We start from the raw sequence: 15,572 nt of genomic DNA, 5'->3' as shown, positions 1-15,572 counted from the left end.
ACACATCCCGAGCCATACATGAAATCCTATGCCAGACCAAAAACAAATGCAAAGAAAAATAAAAGTTCAAAAACATAACCAAGGGGAAGAGAGAAGAAAAGAAGATGATGTAAAAAAAGTGAAATGGAGAGGGAGGAAGAGAGAGAGCTAGAGATAGAATTGCAAATCTTTTTATTCGCAATGATTCAACTATCTCTCGCATTCCAACCACTGTTTGAAATGCTGTGCTTTTTGAATGCTATTTTTACCTCGTGTACCACACCACATATATTGCTGTTGGTTCTGTTTTCCATGCCGCCTTGAACAACGTAGCGCTCGCTCGCTTGCTGTTGCACTCACACGTTTTGTTTGCCATGTGCCTTTTCCTTCAATTTGGTTTGTTTGTCTCATAAACGTAAAACATTTTCAAAACAATGGATATAATGAATATAAATACAATGAATGGAGTCGAAAATGTGGCGTTAGTGTTTTAGTAAGAGCATAATGTATTACATATGCTAAAATTTGTCGTTCGAGTGTTGTGCACACTCTCAGAGGGTCATACGGAACATATGAAACGCTGCATGTATGTGTTTTTCTGTGTGTGTGAGTAGAACGGAGAGCAAAACACGAACGAAACAAGAGGAAAAAAAGCACATTTGTATGAACATGAGTAAAGGAGAACTAGAAAAGCATCAGTATGTCTAGCTAGACACGGTTTTTGCGCTGAAATGAAATGATGCGAAGACAACCGCTTGATATTACGGATACCATTTCCCATATCCCAACGGCACACATCAACAATGAGAGCGAACACGAAAAATTTAAGTAAACTCTCACTCACAGCAAGAAATGGCGACAGCAAAGCACACTAGTACGCAGATATAACACCAGAATGAAATGGGAACAAGAAGAAAAAAAATCGCATAATCAATTTTGATAAATCTGTCGAAAACTTGCACAAACTTCTTAACACCTGAACACGCAAAACATCTCTGGCGAAACGAGAAAATCAGAGGTGTTGCAGCAAATCGAGCAATAAGCAACAAAACGACAAAATTTAATCAATTTCTGTTAGCAAAGAAGTTGGCACGAGAGGAATGGTGCGTGTCAGAAGTGAAAACGAACGAACTGCTGTGATGTGTTGCAAAAACCGAAGTCAGCGAAGAAAGCGGAGCGGGAGTAAAGAGGGCGCGACGCAGAATAATAGATAAAAAGGGCATTCCAAATTATTCAAATGTTTTACAAGGAATCATAACAAAAAAAGGTAGCCGCATCCGAAAGCATCGTCATTGTTTTTTTCTTCTCTACCGATGCTTTGTCATCTGTTGTAACGTCACAAGTACGTCGTGTCAAACGAAAAATTGTCACTTAATTTTAGCATCAATGTGACGATCGACCAGCATTTGATGCGTATATGTGCTCAGGCTCACACCCTCAGCTGGGTAAGTGAGGGAGAGAAATGTAAAAATAGCCCAACAAATTGGCACTGTTACCGTTATCAACTTATCGAACAATGAACAATTGGACAGGCCGAACAGGCGGAACAGGTCGAACAGCAGAGACTGAGAGTGAGAAACGCCCCATTTATTTATTCATTTCACATGATATACATGCTATTATTTGCAGCCGAATGAAGTGTATTTCTCTCATCAGAAATTTTTATTGATTGCTTTTATGTGTTAAAAATGAAATGAATATGAAGAAGCTGTAGCTGAACCCAGCCAGCCTTGACCATTTGGCATGGCGTGGCATGGCATGTTACTTTCTCTCTCTCTTTCCCTTCCTCTCGCTCGCTCAACACGATAAATCGAATACAATCCCAGCGAACATAGCTTGAACAGAACAACGACAAGCAATAAACGACCAGCTAGAACTTGATGGTATATTGTTTTTGCTGCTTTACTATTGACAGCAATAAAAACATTGACAATCAGCAGAACACTGGCAATGATTTATTGCATTAATATTTTATAAATGCTGCAAAAACATCAATAAAATTTTTGTGGTACTTACGTATCACACTGGCCGCCGTTATGCCAAATGAAAAGTGCGTAGGTTGGATGGAAAACAAAGCTTTCGTTTGATATGGGAAGAGAAAGAAGGGGGAAAAAAGGAAACGAGAAGAAGCAACAAAGACAACATAAACACAAACAGAAAAAAAATACAACAACCGAAAAAAAAAGAACAACAACATTACATGGGAATGCCAATCGATGGAAAGCCAACATGTAATATTTTACGTGCACAAAGTTAATGGTTTTGGTGATGTAATGAGATTTCCGATAGCGAAAACTGTTTGTGCAGTTCCTCACCAACGAACGAACGGGCCATCGAGCGAACAAATGCGCGCTCGATTGTTCGAATTATTAACGATTAATATAATTGCTTTTATCATTTCCCTGTTGGTGATTCGATGCTATTAGCATTGACATGATAGTGATTTCATTTGGCTCTCCACTTCATTTCGATCGATCAGTCGACTTCGGTTTTGGTTCAGTTTTGTAGCGGCAATATTATTTATTTATTGGACGCTGTCGTTCGCATTATCCCATTGTGGCCCTGTGCCATTAATTCGTTTGCATTGATTACTTTTTGGTTTGGTTCTATCTCTCTCTCTCTCTGCCTGTCTCTCTCTTTCACTCACTGGATGTATGCATACGAAATGGTAGGGTGTGTGTGAGTGTGAGCATTCCTTTCGAAATGATTAACGATGACGACGCAAAGATATCCACGTTACGAATATAATTACTTACACATTTTTGCCTGGCTGGAAGTGTTCTGAATTGAATTTATATCCATTCGGAAAGTAGCGTGAAAACAAAGAGGATGGCCTCGTGTTATGCACGACGACTTTCCAACAGAAAGAGAGATGGCATCAGATGCGGAGCTGTTGAACGGGAAAAATGAATGGACATGGTTCAGCAAATCGATCGATTTGATATAAAATCAATTAAAAGGATTTCATTGGTAATAATGCTTGCCATGCGGCTTTTGGATGCAACAATGGTTTCACATTGAAAAAATCGGCTCTGATATTCAAGCACAATGGTTCCAATTGGAAATGAGTTGCAATGATTTTTATTTCTTTCATGGCAAAGCCGTGTGGTTGTTTCACCTATTTTTTTGTGTATTCTATGCAAAAATGCTTGGAGGTATAAAATCCGGCCTCGACTATTATAACGCATCGATGCGCTCCGTTCATTCGAAGAGAGTAACTGATTGTCAACATACATTATTACTGTTATTAATCTACGAAGTGAAAGCAGTTGGTTAAGCCTTTGGAATTATCGCTTGGATTATTTTGAACGTCCACAAAAATTCCATTCCAACGCAAAACTATATCTTCTTTGTTGCTGTTACTCCAGCCACCGTTCTTTACATCATCCACGACATTTCGTTATTAGGTCCATTCAAAAAAAAAGTGAACCGAAGTGTTCTAGTGCGATTAGAATTCCGACCGATAACGATAAAATGTAAAAATTAATCAAATGTAGGCGCTTCAAACAAAAGACCACTTTCAAAGGCTTTTTTTTACAATTGGACTCATCTAATATTATCGTTGACGTACAGTCCACTAAGGAAAAGCCTAAGTAACTAATGGCTTTTTAGCAATTGAATTTCACGATTTGGAATATGGAATTTCTATCAGGATTGAAAGTTTGATAAAAATTGACATTTTCGATATCATTTGATATGAAAATTGACATTTTTGGTTCATGTTTTGCACGATAACGGTTTGTTTCGGAAAGTTCGAATTCTTTCTTTCGAAGATATCGATTCGATTGTGCGTCATCTTATAATCAACCGACCTGAAGAAATCATAACAAAAAAATTGGTTTTTCTAAAAAAAAACTTTGTTTTTTTTTTACGAACGAAGCGTTTTATCGTTGTGAAAACCATGTTTTTTCTTCGAAATAAACGTGCTTATCGATTGATTGTAACCACTGTTTTTTTTGTCGTTACTTTTACGTATCTTTTAGCTAGTCAAGTCCCAAACACCTGATAAACACTTGGAAACGGTTTCTAAGCAACACTGTTGCTTGATAACATCGCATAATCTATCAATTACTCAATCAATATCATATATCGTTTGATAGGGGAAAAAAAATTGGAAGCAAATTGTTCGGTTATTTTATTCTTTGAACATGCATATCAGGTTCAAACATCAAATCAATGAGCTACTAAAATTCGGCTATTGACCAACCAAAACCAAATAAGAAATTTATATCGGCAATTTATGGTTAAGTGACAATTTGAAGTTCTCTTACTCTCAAATGGAACATTCGTGTTCTATGCGGATGTTTTGTTAAAACGTTGTGTGTGTGTGTTACGATCGAAGAATGTGTGTGAGAGCGAGAGAGAGAAAGAGAGCGAGGTTGAGATGGTGAGAGAATATGTGTGGAATGTATGTTGCTGTATTAAATGACTTTATCATAAGTACTGTCGAGTTTGGAGCTTCTCGGATGTCTTAAGTATTCGTCCCGTTTGTATTTCAATCATAAACAACAAAAATGTTGTACTGTCATACATGTGCACGTTGAATATATGCACATACACACGAACCGCATCACATTCATCGTTTCATTCATTTGCTTGTATTATCAACTGCTTGGCTACTGAATGCGTGTTTGCATGTGTGCTTTTGTGTGAATGGGCAAACCATTTAATAGCCACAAATAATGTGTACAAATACTTGTATTATGATGACAATAATCATACGATTTGGTTTTAAAATCATATGTACGATGTACGATGTACGATGTGCGTATACATCAATATACATACAAGAAGCAAATGCACTCTCAGTTGTTTTCCGGCTACTCTCTTTCAGCTGATGTTATACACAAAATACTCTCTCTTTCTCTCCCAGTTGATTGTTCGTCGATCACTTCACCGGACCGGATCGGCTGACCACACAAATTCTTACTAAGTTCATTAGAAAAACCAAAAATTTATTTCGGTTTTGGGTTAAAAAAGAAACTTTTGCCTCCTTTTTATTCCCGTTTTATTTTTGACGTAAATATCCAACCGATTTGAAACTGATCAGCAGATTTTTAAGGTATTTTCGATAAAATTCATATTTGAATTTTGTTTATTTTAGCAATTTAAGACATGCGAACCCAGAATACCCACTTTTTGACTTGTCTGTTTCAATGAAGTGATTCGGTTATTTCCATGAAACGATTCATTAAATTCATAATCAGCACATAATTTAAATGATGGAATGTCAATCGAGCGTAAAGTAAGGAGTGCACTTAGTGTGGAATGTTCATTCGGTAGATGTTCGTTCTAAAATGCTGCATTCGCATTTCTCTTTGTAAGAAGAATTATTCTAGTTTCTATGGTGATTCCATTTGAAAATAGTGCTATAAAGCAAATAATTTTTATAAATGAAAACTCGTTTGTGAGACTGCTTACTGGCTAGCGACATGAAACGATAACCATTTAATTGCGAATTGTGAGTTTAAAACTTATTTAGAAAAATCCGTTTGCTGAAATTTTGATTCCGCCTACATGTATTTTGATTTACCCCAGCACATGCAACAATATGTTTTACAAAAATGCTCTATTGCCACATATTTGCATTCTCATCTGGATGCCAATTCAGCAAGCGTTCGTTTAAGTAAAAATAGTTGAATATTACACTATACGGAAATTGTATTGAAAAAAATAAGTTTTGCAACGGAAACAACACGGGTCGATTACGTACGTATTCGTTTCAACAATCTTATCAAAGACATAATATAGAAATGACATAAACACGTGCCGAAAAAAGATATGCCTATGGCTATAGTTTTTTTTTTTTTTGAAAGAAAACAATCGTAATTTCCTTATAATAATAAAAAAAAAACTTTGGTCTTGTTTGGCCTCGAAAACTGATAAACATGAATTTGATTTCCCATTGGGCATAGTCAACAATGCAATGGCTACTAAGAATAGAAATGTGAAAAAATATTATCCACTTCAAGAAATCGAAGTGAAGAAAAAAAAAACGATAATGAAAGCAATGCTGTAAAATGTAGAAGGTTCCTAAAAGTATATCTTCTGCGGTGCAATTGAAAATCAATACCAGAGCTCATTTGCTGGGCATTTACTCCTTTCAAACGGCAACAATCAAACAAATCATTACCACTAATCGAATAGTCGGTAATTTATATTGATGTTCATAGTAAATTAATAACAAACAATAGCCGAAAGTGCTTTATGGAGCAAGCCAAAACAGAAAGCGAAAAAAAATATGTTTCGTCTATCTCATGAGAGTATCGAATCGTATTGCTGTGTTTTATAATATAGCAACGCTTATGCCAGACGAGATCATCAATAGATGTTATTGCTTTCTCTGTATTTTCGAACCATCAAGAAGTGAAAATATAAATAAATTGAAGAAAAATACTACGGCCCATATAAAAGAAATATATATATATATATATATATATATTTATATACGTGTATATCAGAGAATTACGCATAGTCCGTCCATACGCAAGTGTGTGAGAGAGAGCGAGCGGTAAAGACAGCCCGTACACGCACGGCGTGACCGGGAGTTTGACAAATACACAAAAGTACGACAAACTGACTTTTATTACCGTTTCAATGAGAGAGCATTCACAGTTAACGAAACGAAACAAGCATCTCAGAGAAAATAATCTGTCGCAAAAAGAAAGCATCTTCAGAACATTAGTAATGCTCAAGTTGCGTCGCATGCATCCAAAATGTTAAGAGCCTTTTGAATAATGCGAGTGTCATTTATGAGATTTTATTTATATTTATTTTATTTTATTTTTCTTTTCATTTTATTCCCTTTTGCTCGTCGCTCGGTCGTTACTGTTTTCGAAGGCATACACAAAACATGTTTCCCTCTGCAGTACCGCATATCAACGTGGATTGTAAACGTTTTACAAATTCGAATTCAAAATGTTTGTTGCGTTCTCTCTCTTTCACTATCTCGCTCTCCCACTATAACGACTGCTACTGCTTTGTCCTCGTTCGTTTGCTCCATTGGCTTGTTTGTTTCCCGTTTCGTTTGACAAACGCCTCGGCTCGTCTGCCGCATAACGGTTGGCTTACTCGTTAATTCATTCAAAAGTTTTTCTAACGAAAATGATATCATGTAATTTGGCAATAGCACAAAGGAGTGTCATACCGAAGAAATGAGCATACATATCACTTCAAAAAATGCCTCCAAATTTCATAACCATTTTCGAAAAGTCGCCTTTTGCACAATCGATGTTTACACATTTCATTTATATGCAAATATTTTGATTTTCTACTGTTGAAATGCAAAGTTTTCCCACACGCATACACAAAGATTCAAAGTATATCAATAGCCAGAGACGAGGCTAAGTGAACGCCTCTCATCAAAATAAATATTGTGCTACGCAAAAAAGACAAACAGCACTCGCTACACACGCACAAATAGAAGATCAAAGCAAGCGCTTTGCTACGTTCAAATATATAGTGAATTAACCTTTTATTTTTCATTTGTTTGTGTTTTCAGTTTTGATGACCTGCTGAACAATACTCATTGAATCCGATTTTGTTTTTTACTTTTTTTCTTTTTCCTCGAAAATTGGTAAAGTATGGCAACTAGAAGCGTATTTATCATCTGGCTAATATGCATCGGAGTTACTTTTCACGTAGCACAATCGGCGGTCAGGCATAGAATGACGGAACGATGTCGACGTGTATGGAATGAGGTCGATGAAAATAACATTGTTGCCGCACAAGCTGTGTGTAATTCACGAGCAACACTTCATGATTACTTTCGGGATCGAAAAGATCTGCTGAATTATGAAGTGGAATCGAGTTTCGGTGCTGATATTAGACTGACCGACAACGAAGAGCTGGCAAACAAAATCATTATGCAAGCCAAAGAAGATGAATACCGAGTTGGTTTCCTCCGGCCATACCTATTCAATCCGGCTCGTCATATTTTTGAAGTTTTAGACGTCATCAAGCAATCAAAACTGTTTCAAATCATACAAAAAATGCCGAAGGGTGGCATTTTACACGCTCATGATACGGCATTATGTTCGGCAAATTACGTGGTTTCGCTAACTTATCGGCCGGATTTATGGCAACGAACATCAAGCCAAAACAATGAAATTGAAGGATTTTTGTTTTCACGTGAACAACCAAAAATGCCGAATACGAACCAAAGCGACAGCGATGATGATTCGCAATGGCGTCTCGTAAAAGATGTGCGTGATGAAATGGGCGCTGAAAAATATGATGAACACATACGAAAACTGTTTACATTGTTCGATAAGAACGTCAATCCACGCATACAGTTCCCGGACATTAATCAAGTTTGGGAACGCTTCATGGGTCTGTTCATGAAAGTTGAATCAATTCTTACATATGCACCGGTGTGGAAAGAGTACTACAAACACGCATTGAAAGAGATGCAAGAGGACGGTGTTAGTTATTTGGAATTTAGAGGAACTCTACCGAAGGTATTTATTGCGCATAATTGTATCCCTTGCCTTGTCCGAATGACTTAGCAAAAACTTAATCACACAATAGTCACATTGTTTCATTCATTTAGCTGCTTTGTTTTGATGCTGCTGCTGTTGTTGCTGCTCAAATGTTCTCGTCCATTGTATATGTTAACCTCATTTCGAATGGTTTGCTAATTTAATTTGTTTTCTCTTCTTCTTTTTTCTCTTTCTCTTGCTGCATTTTTAATTTGAACCTAATTCGGTTGGTAACTGCTCTGCCATTTACATGGTAAAAAAGCTCTACGATTTAGATGGCAACGACTACAATGATGAGGATATTATGGAAATTTATATTGAAGCATTGGATGAGTTCAAGCATGAGAATCCATCGTTCATTGGCTCGAAATTTATTTATGCACCACTTAAGCAAGTGTCGAATGAGACCGCAGCCACCTATTTTGATGTTGTTCGTCGACTGCATGTGAAATTCCCACAATTCTTGGCTGGTTTCGATTTGGTTGGACAGGAAGATACAGCACCGGGTTTGGTTTCGTTTGCCGAACATATTTTACAATTACCTGACGACATAAAGTTCTTTTTCCATGCCGGCGAAACCAATTGGTTCGGCAGCGTCGATGAGAATTTGGTAATTGACATTTGATTTTGTTTGTTTTTCTTTTCTGCGCTTTCATCACTTTTAAATGAAGTCGTCGTTCAAATTTCCTGTTTTTTCATACTAATTTCTATTTTTGTTTTATTTTCTTTCGTTTGCCTTTTCAATGCTATTCTAGATTGATGCAGTTTTGCTTGGTAGCCATCGTATCGGGCATGGGTATGCACTGGCAAAGCATCCAAAAGTAATTGACCTTGTCAAAAGCAACGATATTGCGGTCGAGGTGAATCCAATTTCCAATCAAGTGTTGAAATTGGTCGACGATTATCGTAACCATCCCGCATCAGTATTCTTAGCTCAAAATGTGCCCGTTGTTATTTCATCGGATGATCCGTCATTTTGGGAGGTGTCGCCGCTTTCACATGATTTTTACATGGCATTTCTAGGAATCGCATCGCGTCACAGTGACTTGCGAACACTCAAGAAATTCGCCATCAATTCCATTCAGTATAGTTCACTAGATGACACTGAGAAAACGGATGCATTTACCAAATGGCAAATCAAATGGGACAAATTTATTGAAGATTTGGTCCACAATGAACTATAATGCATGCAGAAGCAAGATGATGAAACAAAATACCAATATTATCAATCGCAACAAAAAAGAAACTTGAAACCTATTTAAGAATTTGCCCAAAACAGATATTTGTAATGTGCGAATAAATGATAGCCTTAAATTCCATTGATGATTTATCTTATTGCGTTTGTGAAGAATGGAAAATAATAATATTGCGTTGCGAGACTTGAACTAAATCAGTGCCAACGATTTTGTGTTTCACTGAATATGTGCATCATGATTATTTTTCGTTCTCATTCTGTCTACTTCCAACAATTCAAGCCGCATTTTTTTTTCTCTCGCCAGCCATGCTTCATTTCCACATAAACTCTCCGGGATTTGACGTCAATATTGACGTAAGAGCAAGATTTTATTGTATTCATTTGAAACGTTCAGATATAGATCCATTTCACGGTTACCTATCAGAAATTTCGAGTTAATAAATCACACGCGCTGGTCATTAAGACTGTCAGTCGATTGTCAATCGGTTTTACTTAACAACAGTATTTGAAACTGCAAAACGATGGTCTAGACATTTATTGTTTTTTTTTTCAACATATTGAACTCAATCTAGTTGTTTCACTTCCTATCAGTTTTCAGTTAAATTGTTGACAATTTGAATGCCCATTCAATTTGTTGTTTTGATTTGCTTGTTATTGATAAGAAACTTTAATTGAAACGTAAAAACTAATGAAATTGGTCAACTAAAAAAGGCTCTCGGAAATCGCCTATGTTGCTTTTGCCTAAAACGTCAATGTCATTAGCAGCATTGAAATTCTACTGATGCAAAAGCATTGAATTGTGAATTGCTTTGACGTTCTAGGCTGAAATTTCCGAGAGCCTGACGTAACAGGTGTTCAAAATTATTTATACAATCCATATCGATAATTAAAATTTCCACTCATCACTGCTGCCTCAAACACTTCAGTTTTATCAACACATCTTAATTGTTCAGTTTTCGGAGAAATAATGCAATCATTTTCACGTTAAAGTCTTCCGCGCGCCCTTTTTATATCGAAGTGTATAAATACTTAGATTTTTTCGGAATAAAGCGAGTAGAAGGTGTGTTCAAAATGAACAGATTGATTTTATGGTTATTATGTGTGGCAGTAGCTGCTCGTGTGGTGAAGCCGGCAGCAATATTCAATCGTGATCCAAGCTCTAAAAATGATCACGTTGAAAGTGATATGGTTGATCAAACCGAGGAAATATCGCGTGCACCTTTTGATTTATCTCAGTATCAACGCAAACGCACCGAATTACTCAATTCCGAAATGAAGGACGTTTTTGGAAGTGACATCACATTGAGCAAAAAAGAGGAAGCGGCCAACAAAATTATTATGAAAGTGAAAAAAGATGAGCTGAATGTTGGTTTCCAGAAACCGCATCTATTCAATCCATCGCGACATATTTTCGAAGTCTTAGACGTTGTCAAGGAATCGAAATTGTTTCAAATCATACAAAAAATGCCGAAGGGTGGAGTTTTACACGCTCATGAAACGGCCTTGTGCTCGGCGGATTATGTGGTTTCATTGACTTATTGGCCGGATTTATGGCAACGAACGTCAAGCAAAAGTAATGAAATTGAAGAATTCAAATTTGCAAGCGAGCAACCGAAAAGCATAAGCAATGCCGATGGTAGCATATGGCGCCGGGTAAATGATGTACGTGATGAAATGGGTGCTACAATTTACGATGAATACGTACGCGGTCTGTTTACGCTCTTCGATAAGAATGTTGATCCTAGAATACAATTCAAAGACATAAACGCCGTTTGGAAACGATTCATGGTCATTTTCATCAAAATTGCTCCAATCTTAACATATGTACCAGTTCGCAAGGCATATTACAAGCAAGCACTAAAGCAGATGTATGACGATGGCGTGCAATATTTGGAATTCAGGGGTAGTTTGACCAAGGTATTTTTCTTGAAATTATTCATTGAAATCAAATGTTTGACGCCTAATTTTTTCAATTCTCACATATCAATGTACAGTGTACATACGCAGATTGTGGCATTTACTTTGATATTAGCATTTGCAAGCTTCTATATTAGTATAGTATTTATTTTTATAGTATTTTTATACATAGTTATTATTATGTATAATTAGTTTTCTATTGTGTATAAATTACGACGTACCACCCAAATAGCTCTATGACTTAGATGGGAATGATTATTCGGAAACAGATATTCTCGATATCTATATTGAGACGTTGGATGAGTTCAAACGAGATAATCCACTATTTATTGGCTCAAAACTCGTCTACGCGCCCGGAAAACATGTGTCAAATGAAATAGTTCTCCGCTATTTCGACGCTGTGCGTCGATTGCACAAGAAATACCCTCGATTTTTGGCCGGATTCGATTTGGTTGGACAAGAAGATAAGACTCCTGGTTTGTTGTCATTTGCTGAGCAAATTCTAAAATTACCTGCCGATCTGGAATTTTTCTTCCATGCTGGTGAAACCAACTGGTTTGGGAGCGTCGACGAGAACTTGGTAATAATCCGATTTTTTTGTACCTTTTCCACTTCGTTTTTAATGAACTTGTCACTATACTATATTTTCGCTTGGTGCTCATTCGTTTTCCGTTTTGCTTTCTCCATTCGTGCTCAAGATTGATGCGGTTTTGCTTGGTAGCCGTCGTATTGGTCATGGATTTGCATTGACCAAGCATCCAAAACTAATTGACCTTGTCAAAAGCAACGATATTGCGGTCGAGGTAAATCCAATTTCCAATCAAGTGTTGAAATTGGTCGACGATTATCGAAATCATCCAGCGTCGGTGTTTATGGCGCAAAATGTGCCCATTGTTATTTCGTCAGATGATCCATCATTCTGGGAGGTGTCACCGCTATCGCACGACTTTTACATAACTTTTCTTGGTATTGCATCGCGTCACAGTGACTTGCGAACACTGAAGAAGCTCGCAATGAATTCCATTCAGTACAGTTCGTTGAAAGGCTTCGAAAAACTTGAGGCCTTCATAAAATGGGAAATCAAATGGGACAATTTTATCGATGATTTGATACAAAATCAATGAAAAAAAAAAAATATATTTGCAAGACAAATCAAACCAAAGAAAACTTAGTTCAAGACACTTTAGGATAATGATTGAATAAATGATGCCATCGATTCCTTTCGATTTGATCGAGACTTGTTTTTTTTCATGTGTTTTGAAAACACAAACAAAGAGAAGATAAAGAATTTGAAGTAGAGATTCCTACACAAAAGGATTGAACGTTCAAAAACATCCGTTAAAAACGGCATCGATAAAAAGAGATAATAGAACCTTCGAGCATCCTGATTGTAGAACGTGTATTGACGTCGGAAAAGGGTGTATTTTCGTTGCATTGAATTCACCGTCATTATCGTGACGATCAAATTTGTTTTGGCCCTATCACATGTAAACGTCAATGATGACAGAATATTACAATGGTTCATCAATTGTGAGACTTCTTTGCGTTTGATAAGCACAAACGTCGCAAATCATATGAAGCGAACGCGTGACAGTAACTCATATGGCTTTCATTTATATTCAAAAGTAATGATAATAAAAAATGAAATTTATATGACTTTCTTTAATGTTGACAAACAAATCCGAAATTGAAATTGAGACCAATCAATCTTCAAAGTAATTTTATTTCGGTGTTCATTCATTCAACGATGAACTGGCGTCTTTCAACAAGGAAAAGAAAGGCATTGGAGTTTTTGTTTCATTAGTCTGTAATCTGCATTGACATTGATTTTCATTCTCTTTAAGTATTTACGTAAGACACAGTGTTTTCGATTCGATGCGAGTTTACCGAAAGCAATATTAAATTCAATTTAACTTGTACAGCACTTGAACGTAGTTAAGCATGATAATCGATATTTTTAATGAGTACAAAACACATAAATTCAATTTCACTGTCGTTCAACATTTGCTCAATGTTTCTGTGATGTTTGGAGTTTTTGTCAGAAATTTCAAAGCCAGCCATGTTGAATCATTCGATCTGCAGAAATTCTGGTTGGATTGAACGACAAATCCATAGCTGAGAGATGAGATATATTAATAAATTTCGATTAAAATCGTTAAATTCAGAGCATTGAAGTTGCTGGCTATGTAGTGCTGCTGGTGAACAGATCTGTTTAACAGCAGCTATTGGTTGCATTCATATTCGTTGTGACGCGCGTTCGTTCGTCTCCCGATTCTCACACACAGTGTTTGTCCCTTGAATTCACACGGAAAGAGAGAGAGACGCACATACAACACACGAGATACACACACATAGCTGCCTTTCGTGTCTCGTGTGTTTTATACGCTTCTCTTTCTGTTTCTGTGCGAATTTCGTCAAGTACCAACGAACGTCAAAGCAGAATTCAAATTCAACGGTTTTCAAATCAAACACTATGCAATCGAATGTTTCCAATGTTCTTTTGGAAAAAATTGACGACCAAAAACCAAACTTGTGCAAATGCGATTAACATGAAGCTTCCAGAATCATATGTTTTTCTCAAAAAAATTAAACCTCAGAAAATTTGAAGAAAATCGGAATCGATTTACGGCTATCTTGCATGCAAACTTTTCGAAATTCCGACAAAAATGACCGATTTTCACTAAAAATTGCTTTTAATTCAAGCAAATTGAAAATCAAGGAAAAAAACAAAAGTACGGACCACAATACGACAAGTTCGTGATTACGAATGCAATTCTTTTTATTTATTACTAAACAGTTAAGGTTTTCCTCGAAATTATGAGTGTATTCAAAAGTTTACAGCTTTTTGCTTAGTATTCGTGTATGATTTATCAACTTTTCACATCATAACCGATATAGTCGTACAAAGCAGCAATATTGATATGGTTAAAGTTTGACAAAAATATATTGAAATTAATATTCTACATGACAATCGAATACGGAACTCAAAGGAAAACATATGATTTTTCAATTGATTTCACTTGTGTCCATGGCGTCTTTTTTCTTCAACCTCCTTAAGATAGTCAGCGACCTCCTTTTCATCTGAAAAATAATATAGTTTGGATCACATTCTTTTCTAAACAAAAATATTCAACATTACTTTTATTTATAGCAATCTGGTAAGGTGTCTGACCAAAATCATCTGTAACAGTAAGACTGGCTCCATTGACAACAAGGATTTGAACGATCCGTAATTTGCCTGGAGAATAATATCGACCAATGAGAAAGATTAAACCAATTTCTTATTAAGTGAAAATATTCAAAATTACCAAATTCAGCAGCCGTATGAAGAGGTGTCCGCTTACAGAGGCCCGTAGGATCAACCTCGGCTCCTTTCGAGATGAGCATTCTAACGACATCCCCGTAACCTAAAAAAAAACACCAGACATTGAAAAAGATCAAACCAAATTCTCATTTATTGAAAATAGGTACCATTCTTGGCTGCTAAGTGAAGAGCTGTTTGAGAATACAAGTCTTTAATATCAACTTTGGCTCCGTGGCTGATAAGCTTTTGAGCGACAACCTTGTGTCCTGAAAAGTTACACCGATTAATGAAAATGATCAAACCGATTTCTTATTTTATGAAAATATACAGTGAGCGTCAAAAATTTTGGCACAGTTAGTTTTTTCAGTTTTTATATATATTTATTGTTGTTTTAACAAAATTTCTTTTATGGTTTTATGAAACGAGTAGAAATATATAAATTCATGATCTTTTTTTCGAATTTAACTTACCGTTACTGTAGATAAATGACAAAAATCAAAAATCACGCGTCAAAAGTTATGGCACACTTTGGGAAAATTGGTCAAAATCTTGAATATCTCATAATTAATTGTCGGTATTTGGCTTTTAAATGAAGATGGTGACCTAAATCAAAGATTCCGGTACTTTGTTTTGCATTTCAATGATGGCCATAAGTCATAAAGCTGGCCGGCATATGGCCAAAATGTGGTTTTTTGTG

At 36.3% G+C, this 15,572-nt stretch overlaps 3 protein-coding genes across 5 annotated transcripts; 2 read left to right on the top strand and 1 right to left on the bottom strand.

Annotated features, from left to right (window-relative positions):
* The first annotated feature begins 4,853 nt into the window (after window positions 1–4,853).
* On the top strand, window positions 4,854–9,778 carry LOC129575408 (adenosine deaminase 2-like). 2 transcript variants are annotated; one of them, XM_055459001.1, is made up of 4 exons: window positions 4,854–5,041; window positions 7,562–8,438; window positions 8,722–9,069; window positions 9,215–9,778. In XM_055459001.1, exons 2-4 carry the CDS (start codon window positions 7,563–7,565, stop codon window positions 9,641–9,643), a joined length of 1,653 nt encoding a protein of 550 aa, XP_055314976.1. In that variant the 5' UTR covers window positions 4,854–5,041; window position 7,562; the 3' UTR covers window positions 9,644–9,778. The 2 variants fall into 2 exon arrangements, with proteins under 2 accessions (XP_055314976.1, XP_055314975.1); XM_055459000.1 differs by having other exon boundaries at window positions 7,481–8,438.
* A 342-nt stretch (window positions 9,779–10,120) lies between these two features.
* LOC129575409 (adenosine deaminase 2-like) lies at window positions 10,121–12,802 on the top strand. 2 transcript variants are annotated; one of them, XM_055459003.1, is made up of 4 exons: window positions 10,150–10,178; window positions 10,581–11,571; window positions 11,804–12,151; window positions 12,270–12,802. In XM_055459003.1, exons 2-4 carry the CDS (start codon window positions 10,726–10,728, stop codon window positions 12,693–12,695), a joined length of 1,620 nt encoding a protein of 539 aa, XP_055314978.1. In that variant the 5' UTR covers window positions 10,150–10,178; window positions 10,581–10,725; the 3' UTR covers window positions 12,696–12,802. The 2 variants fall into 2 exon arrangements, with proteins under 2 accessions (XP_055314977.1, XP_055314978.1); XM_055459002.1 differs by having other exon boundaries at window positions 10,121–11,571.
* A 1,529-nt stretch (window positions 12,803–14,331) lies between these two features.
* LOC129575535 (uncharacterized) lies at window positions 14,332–15,136 on the bottom strand. Its single transcript, XM_055459299.1, has 4 exons — window positions 15,043–15,136; window positions 14,880–14,978; window positions 14,711–14,809; window positions 14,332–14,652 (listed from the first exon to the last, which is right to left on the bottom strand). Exons 2-4 carry the CDS (start codon window positions 14,956–14,958, stop codon window positions 14,588–14,590), a joined length of 243 nt encoding a protein of 80 aa, XP_055315274.1. The 5' UTR covers window positions 14,959–14,978; window positions 15,043–15,136; the 3' UTR covers window positions 14,332–14,587.
* Window positions 15,137–15,572: the final 436 nt, after the last annotated feature.

Source organism: Sitodiplosis mosellana, unplaced genomic scaffold (genome assembly GCF_009176505.1).
Source record: "Sitodiplosis mosellana isolate CC-2019 unplaced genomic scaffold, AAFC_SMos_1.0 Smas_scaffold_6167, whole genome shotgun sequence".
Lineage (NCBI taxonomy): Eukaryota > Metazoa > Arthropoda > Insecta > Diptera > Cecidomyiidae > Sitodiplosis > Sitodiplosis mosellana.
This window is presented reverse-complemented; position numbering and strand designations above follow the sequence as displayed.